Source organism: Leuciscus leuciscus (genome assembly GCF_965113295.1).
Source record: "Leuciscus leuciscus genome assembly, chromosome: 10".
NCBI lineage: Eukaryota > Metazoa > Chordata > Actinopteri > Cypriniformes > Leuciscidae > Leuciscus > Leuciscus leuciscus.
In genome coordinates, this window is record NC_138734.1 from 18,576,315 (window position 1) to 18,587,345 (window position 11,031).

General features: G+C 38.9%; 1 protein-coding gene across 1 annotated transcript; it reads left to right on the top strand.

Annotated features, from left to right (window-relative positions):
* Window positions 1–6,365: 6,365 nt before the first annotated feature.
* On the top strand, window positions 6,366–10,166 carry LOC309508353 (extracellular calcium-sensing receptor-like; the record flags this gene model as incomplete). The annotated part of the gene is made up of 6 exons (XM_082182943.1): window positions 6,366–6,442; window positions 6,624–6,912; window positions 7,050–7,886; window positions 8,185–8,415; window positions 8,721–8,844; window positions 9,268–10,166. 6 exons carry the CDS (start codon window positions 6,366–6,368, stop codon window positions 10,164–10,166), a joined length of 2,457 nt encoding a protein of 818 aa, XP_082039069.1.
* Between the last annotated feature and the right edge of the window lie 865 nt (window positions 10,167–11,031).

Sequence of the window (11,031 nt, forward strand, 5' to 3'; positions counted from 1 at the left end):
GACGGGACAAGGAATCTTAGGCTGACAAGACTAAACAATAAACAAACAATACTTCTAATAAATGCTCTCACAATGACAAGACTTTCCACAAGGTACTCACAGGTATGATTAGCACAATGTTTGACAATGAACCGACACAAGACAGCAGACATGAGGGGATTAAATAGGGAACAAATGATGAGGGCAACAGGTGATAATGGGGAAACAATAATGACTAAACAAGGATAACAAGGAGGGCGGGGCTAGATGACGAGACAACACAAGCACATGGCCCAGCAAAAGGCCATGTGTGTGCACATAAAACATGGGTCTGTCATGATCCTGCCTCAAGACCAGGGAAAATCAAAGACTAGATGGCAGAATCATGACAGCTCAGACATTGTAGAGTTCCACTACTACTGCAAAACCTGTAAAGTCTACATTGGCACACAAGAAGACATACAAGACAAAAACATTGCACAGTGTGCAATCTGTAGTGCTCCCATTGAAATCAGTTCCTTGAACAGTGCAAGCTTTTTTTATCAACATACCAATTGCGCCTCAAATCCAGACGCTGCTTGAAAATCCTGAGATTTAAAACTTCCTGAGCTACAGACACCAACGGCCACAGAATGAACATGTTATCTCTGAAATACATGATGGTGAAATGTATCGAAACTTGTCAAGACCAGGTGGAATTCTGCCAGATCCAAACAATTTGTCATATAATTTCAATTCTGATGGCTCACCTGTGTACAAGTCTTCCAAATTTTCTATATGGCCCATACACCTGCATTTAAACGAGCTCCCTCCCAAAATGAGATTTCAGAATGTAGTGCTTGCAGGTCTTTGGTGTGGTACTCAAGAGCCAGTTATGTCTATTTTTCTCAGACCCTTTGTTGATCAGGCCAAAACACTGGCATCCAAAGGCATGTCTTGGAGAAAAAATGGCACATGTGTGTACAGCAAAATTGTTGGAATATGTTGTTATGTAGACTCAAAGGCAAGACCAACCATGCAGAATACCACACAGTTTAATGGGTACTTTGGTTGTGGCTTCTGTTTACATCCTGGTACTCTAGTAGAGAAACAGGTGAAGTACACTGTGACTGACACAGAATATCCTGACAGAGAAGCAAAGAAAATTCTGGCAGATATGGAGCAAGCAGTAACACAAAACAGAAGTGTCAGAGAAGTGAAAGGTCCATCACCACTCATAAGCATGCCCTATTTTGATATAGTGTGGGGCTTTGTTCCAGACTATATGCATGCTGTCTTACTGGGTGTCATTAGACAGCTCACAGAGCTTATTTTGAACAACAGTGATCAACCCTATTACACTGGGAGTCCCAACACTATGAGGGTGCTAGAAAACAGGATCAAGGACATAAAGCCACCACACCTAATAACACGACTACCCAGACCCCTTGCAGAATTCAAGTACTGGAAAGCCTCAGAGTGGCGAGCATGGCTCCTGGTTTACAGCTTGCCAGTCCTGAATGGTGTACTTCAACCACGTTATGTGAAGCACCTAGGCCTTCTGGTATCAGCAGTATTTCTACTTCTGAAAGAGAACATTACCTTCCAAGACATCAACAAAGCAGATAACATGCTTTTCGAGTTTGTGGCAAGGTTTCAGTTGCTGTATGGCGAGGCATCTATGACATTTAATGTACACCTGCTAACTCACCTTGCAAAACCAGTGAAATTGTGGGGGCCACTCTGGGCACACTCAGCATTTGTGTTTGAAAATGCAAATGGTGGTCTGTTGAAACTGGTGCATGGAACAAAGTGTGTAGCTCTGCAGATTGTGAACAAATTCCTGTTGCACAGAGCAATACCACTCTTTACCACAAGGTATGCAGTTAGTGAGCAAGTTAAGGAGTTCTGTATGGAAATGACAAATGACCGAAGAGTAAAGAGTTTCACAAAATGTCAAGACACAACTGTTCTGGATAGTGGCAGAGTGACAGAGACAACTGATGATGAAAAAAGAGCCTTCATTTCTGCACAAAAACATGCACCAGATGAAATGGTAGTGCACAGGAGAATGGTGCATAAAGGACTAGTTTATACAAGCAAAAGCTATAGCCTTAGTAAGAGACGCAGAGACTGTTTTGCAAAGATGAGTGATGGTGTTTATGGAGAAATCCAGAATATCATATCCTTTCCTTCAGAAGGGGGTACATAAATTGCTGTTCTTTTTAAAAAGCTTTATACAAATGCCTCCTTTCCTTTATCACAAGGTTATGGGTTTGTCTCACATATCCGACTTGTAAGTGGAAGCCTTTTTTCGCCAGTGTGTCTGATTTCAGTAGACAGGTTAGAGCAGAAATGCATGGTTTTAAAAATGGGTGATCAGACGTACATTTGTGACTTTCCAAATGAATATGAGAGAGATTAGTCTTGAACATGGTCGTTGGTGATAAGCCCTTTCTGTTCAAAGATGAAGGGGGGGGTTATAGTTTCATGGTGATTATAGTTTCAGCATGGAAGTTCACTGACCTTAGGGATCAGTATTGTCACAGAATAATCTAAATGTATAGGTCCACTCACTAGCCCATGGCAAACCCACACTTGTGATTTCGCAGGGCCTTTCCATGAATGGAACTGGTTAAAGTGTCATTAAATTAATGCCTAAATGTGAACTTGGGTCATGTGATAACAGGAAGCGGTGGTGGAGTGGTGTTTGATAGTGATGATAAGCCCTGTCTGTTTTTTCTTTTCTGTTTTTTTTTTTTCTGTTTTTTTTTTTTTTCTGGCCTTGAGTCCTCCTAGGAATGTCCTCCTAGATATTTATTCGGCCTTTGTACTTCTTTTTTCTTTGGCAATGTATTTTTTGATTAAACATCCTCCACAATACATTGTCAGTGGATGCTTGTAGGAACACTGTTAATGTAATCTCTTATATTATAGTCATACAATGTTTGTTAACTGACTGTTACAGGCCATATTGCCACAAAGGTTAAAGAGGCATAATGTGCCTCTTTAATCAAAAATGTAGATGGTTAAAGAGGCATGTATTCATCTCACACATTAAGTATCAAGGGAGATGAAGCATGATCATTTATTAATGTGCATACTGAATGCACTGTATATATTGTCATGGTATCAAGTAATTCCTACAAATGTGAATGTAACGTGCAAATATTCTGTTGCAATAAAACTTATTTCAAACAGATGTTAATGTTCAAGAATCTTTATTTAATTTTTTTGTTTATTTATTGTAATGAATTTGTATGAAAATGTATATAGTGGTATGTGTTGTATTGCAGGCCAAGTTTTTACAATATATTAATGTACTGCCCATAAAGAACACCTTGATACCTTGGCTAGCCTAATTTCTATTTAATCTATTAATAGATTACATCATTTAAACGTAGAAATAAACAAGTAACTTATTAAATGGCCATTGTAAGTACTGGCTGAATAAATGTTTACAAAATAATGAGCTAAATTAAATCAAACAAAGACCATGCTGTTAGACCAGCATCATTAACCCTCTGGAGTCTGAGCGGTTTTTTGGGCCCTGGGGGTGTTCTGACATGCTCTGACATTTGTGCTTTTTTCAGTTGCTTATAAACATATTAATGGCAAAGGTGTAAATTCACTCTATATAGCACAAACAGGACTACAATAATATGTGAGCCACATGTATGTACATGTTTTCATTTTTGAGAGAATAATGTTTATGCGTGGTTATCGAAAAAACTAAAAATTAAAGTTTTTGAAATAAGGCCACAAAACACATAGTAAATATGTGGCAATAAGACTTTTGACTAATGGATGTCCTCGCCTAGAGTTTTTTCTTCAAAATTATGTGAAAATAGTCTTGCTTTATCGTTCACATAAAACCATACATTGATTTAAATTGATGTAAAACAGGTTTTGCTTGGAAAGCCAATATGCGAGGGGGCGTGAACGAGGAGTGGTTTACACCTTAGAATACACCCACTCTGCATAATGATGAGCCATTCACTCAGGTGTGACACTGACTGAGCCACAATGCAAGGACAAAAGATATATTTAGAAGAAGACTTATATTGACCATTTAAGATTTTGCTTACATCTATCTTGTAAATATGTTTTGCTATTTTATTAAAACGGTTACAATTACAACAATAATTACAATTTCAACAATATTTCAAGTGTACTCTTTCTTTGTAAAAAAAAAAATGATTATAGGCCTACATTTTATCTATGTATTCATTAGTTTGAATATAGCCAACATTGGAACAGCTAACATCTTAGTTGATGACTTTATTTTTGACAAAAATAGTATTTTATATATAGAAATTGCTAAACAAAAGCTTATTTGATGTGGCAGTATATTCTACAGTAAAAACTGTACCCAAATCTAGTCAACAAAATGTTGTCTTTCATATTTCGTCTGACTGTAACGTTGTTTTCATGAAATATTAGGGCATATTGTTAATTTGCAGTTTAATACGTTGCTTATACAAATAGCCTACATTTTATTCCAACATTCAGTCGATTTTTTACTCATCTCAGTATAGCAATACAGTTTGCTAAAACATCATCATTCATTCACACACGCGATTTAAATTTAAACTGTCTTTGCCAGCTGTGGTAAACAGCGCGCATCTCTGCCGTTTATTCATTCATAAACAGAAACCCACGTGAAGAAATTCACGTGAGAAGGAAAAAACTTACTAGTATTCCGCAGCTCGCTCCTCGATATACCCGCACTTCTGAGGGACATTTTCCATTTGTAGCCTATTATTCCTCACAGCGCTGCAAGACGGTGTAAACAAGTAATGATCTAAATAAACTTTTCTCGAGCTGATGGGGGCGTTCACAGGATTGCCTCAGCCATTTGCGTTTGAATAGCGCGCGCTCTCCGTGGGCGGAGTCACATTACATCTGAATTAGCTGTAATTAGGTCGACTGGAATCGCTCTCTTTTAATACAGATTTCACAAGATGAGAATATTTGTTTTTTATATAAATTACTTCATTTAAAAGAAGAGAATTCAAGCTTCATGCCTGTGTGTCTGTATGCCTGTTTGACTGAGTATTCGCTCAGTTATTGTTCATTTTCGGACGCGTTTCAGAATGGACTACACTGGCAGAGAGAAGGCAGAACTCGCTTCGTGTTTATTTTTCTTTATTTGGCAAAAAGCACAACACTTTGTTTTTATTGTGAGTATACACAAAAATAATACACATTTAACAGAATCGATTGATGTATGAAACTCCTATGGAAAATCAAAGTCAACAGAGTATTTATGAGTTTCTTTTACACTAATAAAAAAAAAGCGAGCTGGTATCGCCGGCGATACCGTAGACCTCAGGGGGTTAATGAGACCTTGCTGGTTGACCAGCATCACCAGCAAGACCATGCTGGTAGACCAACATCATTAATGAGACCTTGCTGGTTGACCAGCATGACCAGCATCACCATGCTGGTTGACCAGCATCACCAGCAAGACCATGCTGGTCGACCAGCATGGTCTTGCTGGTCCACCAGCTAAACCAGCACCAAACCAGCATAGACCAGCATAAACCAGCACCAAACCAGCATAGACCAGCATAAACCATCATAAACCAGCATGGAAATGATGCTGGTCTATGCTGGTTTTTCCAGCAGGGATAAACACTGCACATTAATGCGTGCACGCAATATGATCGCTCAACTGGAGTAACTTAGTGAATAGGCATACACCAAGTCCGTACGTGCTGAGAATGCTGCACTACGTTATTTGCGTACAACATATGTATAGTCTAAACAAAATTCAGTGAAGATTGGCAAAAATGGTTTCCTGAGAATGACCCAGCCATGCACATGTATTAATTTATTTTCATTTTCATTTAAAGAAACTTTCATTTAAAATTTTATTTATTTATTTTTTATTTTTTATTCTTATCTTTTATTGTTTCTGAATGTCACAAACCCTCTGTTTAAGGGACTTTCCCTTCTTGTTCTCTTATTGAATATTATAATGGAAATATACTGTTTTGAAGAGATTGGAGATTCTACCAAAGGCTCTTTGTTATTTTATTGGGTATCATTTATTATGAATAGGTTGGATTGATGCCGATATTAGGCTAACACACTGTATATTGTGTGTACGCATGGCTTTGTCCACATTTGTGTATGTGTGTGTGCCTACATTTTATGTCCCTGTAGAGAGCATCTTCACTACATTACCTCTATAAAGTCCTTCACCCAGATCCCCAGTTTCCAGTTGTGGTTTAGAAGAACACTGTGCAGAGATCGAGATGAAGATGTCATTTCTCCAGGTTGTACATTTGGTATTTTCTTTTCTCTACCCTGTTCAAAGCAATTCAGAGGCAGACTGTGAACTCTGGAAGGACCTAGACTCAACTGTGGTCTATAAGGAGGGCCATGTAGTTCTAGCTGGTATGTTTCCCATCCACTCCAAAGGCATCGACCAGGAGCTGAACTTTAGAAGTCAGCCAGACCAGAGGAAATGTACGGGGTAATGAAAAAATCTGAAGTAGTTCCTATTTATATCAGACAGCAAAACTGATTGTTGCTTATTTTAGTTTGTGTCAAATATACATTTTGTTTAGACTAAATGCTCTGTTTTTGTATTAGCCTGTGATTGAATAATCTATTTTTGAGTTTTGAAATTAACTGAAGGTTGATCTTTCTTTCAGGTTTAACATGCGAGTGTTCCGCTGGTCTCAGTCAATGATCTTTTTCATTGAGGAGATCAACCGAAACCCTACCCTTCTGCCAAACATCACACTGGGCTATAGGCTGTATGACACATGTGGGCTGACTGCTCTGTCTCTGAGGACTGCATTGTCTGTAGTCTCTCAACCCATGAAGAGAAGCAGTTTGGGGGAATGCTCCTCCCCAAGAATCCCCATCATTATTGGGGACTCTGGATCCACCCTGTCAATGGCCATTTCCAGAATACTCAACCTGTTCCGTATTCCGCTGGTGAGGGCAGATCAGCAAGACAAAATTATTTGAAATTAAGGAATTCTGTATTTGTGTACTCTTTGCCACAGAAAATCTTTATGTGTTCACTCCTCTTTCAATCTTTTTCTAAACCTCTGTCCACATCTCTGCTTCAGGTGAGTTATTTTGCCTCATGTGCTTGCCTGAGTGATAAGCACCAGTTCCCTTATTTCTTTCGCACAATTCCCAGTGATGTTAATCAGGCCAGCGCTCTTGCTCGTCTGGTAAAGCACTTCGGATGGACTTGGGTGGGCACAATAGGAGCCGATGACGCTTATGGGCGCACCGGCATAGATCTGTTCACCACTGCAGTGGCAAAGTTGGGTGTGTGTGTGGCTTATCGAGTGATCATACCCAAACTGCCAACTCAGCAACAGCTGCAGGATATCGTCAAGACCATTCGAGATTCTACAGCACGTGTTTTGGTGGTTTTTGCCATCGAGGAGGACATCAAGCCAGTAGTGGATGAAATAGTTAGGCAAAATGTGACCGGGAAGCAGTGGGTGGCCAGTGAAGCCTGGGTGACTTCCACTCTCATCTCCACTAAAAAGAACTACCTCTCACTAAGTGGAACCATCGGCTTTGCAATCCGCCGAGCTGAGATACCCGGCTTAAAACAATTCCTTGAAAGCATACAGCCCCTGGCTGAGCCTTACAATGCATTTGCAAGGGAGTTCTGGGAAACACAGTTCCAGTGCTTATTAAACACAAGTCTTCCTGCTCCCTCCACAACTGAACAAGTGCACTACACCCATAGCTGTACTGGCATGGAGAGGGTCCAGGACATTCACAGTATCTATAATGATGTGTCAGAGCTCAGGGTGACATACAACATTCACAAGGCTGTTTACACGGTGGCACATGCACTGCATAACCTGCTTCTGTGTCAAAAAGAGATTGGGTCTGCCTTGACACAGCAGTGCCCTGATATTCATAATCTACTGCCCTGGCAGGTGTGCATTTCAATAAATCAGTGTTAATGTAACCTTAAGAGAAACATTTATGTGGCATAATATTGTTATTGTTATTATTATTACTATTATATTTTAACTTTTCTGTAATATATATATATATATATATATATATATATATATATATATATATATTAAAAGAAAAGTTAAAATATAATCATTCATAATATATATATATATATATATATATATATATATATATATATATATATATATATATAAACTATATTATTATACATTATGCCAAGGGTAATATTTTCTGTGCATTAATCTTCTCCAGGTTGTTGAGGTCCTGAGGAAATTGAACTACACAAACATGTTTGGAGATTTGATCCACTTTGATAAGAATGGAGACCCCGTCGGGTCATATGACATTGTGAACTGGCAGATAGGGTCGGATGAGGGTCTGGTACAGTATGTTAAAGTGGGTCGCTTTGACTCCTCTCTTTCGACAGCACAGCAGTTACTGCTGAACCAGGACAAAATCATCTGGCATGGAGGAACTAAGGAGGTAAAATTATGGAGTCTCATACTCTGTTACTAATAATCAGAATTATTTTTTTTTTTGAATGGACTATTCTACTTATTTTAAATAGTGTCTGATAATAATTGTTTTCATTATTACATTTATTTCATTTGGCAGACATTTTATCAAAGGTGATATATATTTTTTTATCAGTTCTTCAATTGCTTAGAACTTGGGAATTTATTTTTATCAGTTTTTTTATTTTATAATTTTTTTGTAGGTTGTGGCTATCTAGTCTCTATAATCACACAGATATTTTGATTATAATGTCTTGTCTCTCTCTCTTATAGATACCAGTATCTGTGTGCTCTGCTAGTTGTCCACAGGGATACAGAAAGGTTACACGAGAGGGTCAGCCTGTATGCTGCTATGACTGTGTGCTTTGTGCAGAGGGCAGCATCAGCAATATTACCGGTATTATCAGACTGATACACATATACATACAATGACTGGTACTACTCACGGATGACATCACGGTTTTCTCCAGAGTTGCTATATATATATATATATATGAACTAAATTAATAACTCTTTTACAGCAAAATGAAACATCACTGAACATCACTGACTGTGACGCTATTTTCTTCTGGAAACAAACTTTGTTGCATTTTCCTGTTATCTCTGTAAAGCTGCTTTGAAACAACCTGTATTGTAAAAAGCGCTAAATAAATAAATGTGACTTGACTTGACTTGACTTGACTTGACTTGACTGGACTGTCTGTTTGCATCAATTAACCTTTTTTTAAACAATTCATTACAAATTACCAATTAAAGTTCTTTCCCTTGAATTAATTTTAGGTGAATGTCCCTTTCTGTGTGTTTATGCGTCCATTTTTAGATCAACCTGAATGCATGCTTTGCCCTGAAGACTTCTGGTCCAATCAACATCGAAACCTTTGTGTTCCCAAGCAGATTGAGTTCCTATCCTACTCTGAGACTTTTGGCATGGCCCTGGCAGTTATAGCCATTCTGGGTGTGGTTGCTGCGATGACAGCTGCTGCAATCTTCTTTCGCCATCGCGACACACCCCTGGTCCGAGCTAATAATTCAGAACTGAGTTTTCTGTTGCTGATTTCTCTCACTCTCTGCTTCATATGTGCGCTAACCTTCCTCGGTCAGCCATCACGCTGGGCATGCCCTCTTAGACGGACTGCTTTTGGCTTGAGCTTTGCCCTCTGCCTCTCATGTCTCCTTAGTAAGACTCTAGTGGTGCTTATGGCCTTTAAAGCAACACTGCCTGGTAACAACACTGTACGCTGGTTTCGCCCCCCTCAGCAGAGACTGGGTGTGTTTTTATGTTCAGTCCTGCAGGGGGGGGTTTGCGTGGCTTGGCTTATCACAGCACCACCATTTCCAGTAAGGAACACCTGGCTGTACCGCGATCGGATCATTTTAGAATGTCACCTGGGTTCAGTTGCCCTTTTCTGTTGTGTGTTGGGTTATATTGGCTGTTTAGCTGCCTTCTGCTTCATCCTGGCTTTTTTAGCCAGAAAATTGCCTGATAATTTTAATGAAGCCAAATTCATCACATTCAGTATGCTCATATTCTGTGCTGTTTGGGTCACGTTTATCCCAGCCTATGTCAGTTCCCCTGGGAAATTTACTGTAGCTGTGGAGATATTTGCCATTTTAGCTTCTAGTTATGGAGTACTTTTGTGTATTTTTGCACCTAAATGTTACATCATTATTTTCATGCCTGAGAAGAATTCTAAAAAGTTTCTCATGTCCCAAAAATGATTTACCATGTCATGATGTACTCTCTCATGTTTTTTTTTTTTTTTAATGCTTTTTAACATTCACTTATGTGTTCACTTTGAAATAAAATTTTGGTATGTTTTAGCTTACCTCAAGGGCATCCAAGATGTAGGTGTCTTTTTTTCCGCAGTAGTTTCAATTTTGATATTTTTAGGTCAAACCGTTCTGGTCTGTCAGTCATATAATGCAGGTCTATGGTCATTATCTCAAAGAGCATGCACAGAGTCCAAATTAAAACAATTCCCCATCGTCCAAATTAAACAATTCCCCATCGTAAGTACACATTGATGGCCTAAGACACGAAACGAGCGGTTTGTGTGAGAAAACGAACAGTATTTATATCGTTTTTACCTCTTGAACACAGCCACGTCCAAGTGATTTGAGGGCGCGCGCGCATCCTGCTGTGTGACGTGTGCGCAGACTGGTGCATAGATATATACACTAGATGTCGCCTTGGCTACTGCAGTTCATTGGAAAGAAACCGTAGCCAAGGCGACATCTAAAAATATCAAAATTGAAACTACTGCGGAAAAAAAGACACCTACATCTTGGATGCCCTTGAGGTAAGCTAAAACATACCAAAATTTAATTTCAAAGTGAACTATCTCTTTAACATACTTAATGAATGTAATAAAAAAAAAGAAAAACTGTGTGTTGAATCACTTTATGAGGTGATAATCTGTCTTGGCCTGTGACAATGAATGGAAGTAAATATTTTATCAATCTCTGACATTCTCACTCCCAACTCGTCACATATGGACGCTTGGCCAGGACCCCTTGGCGTCATTTTTCAACGATCTGGGTATACCTTTAGCGTCAATTTTCAACGTGCAGGGTAGTCCGATAG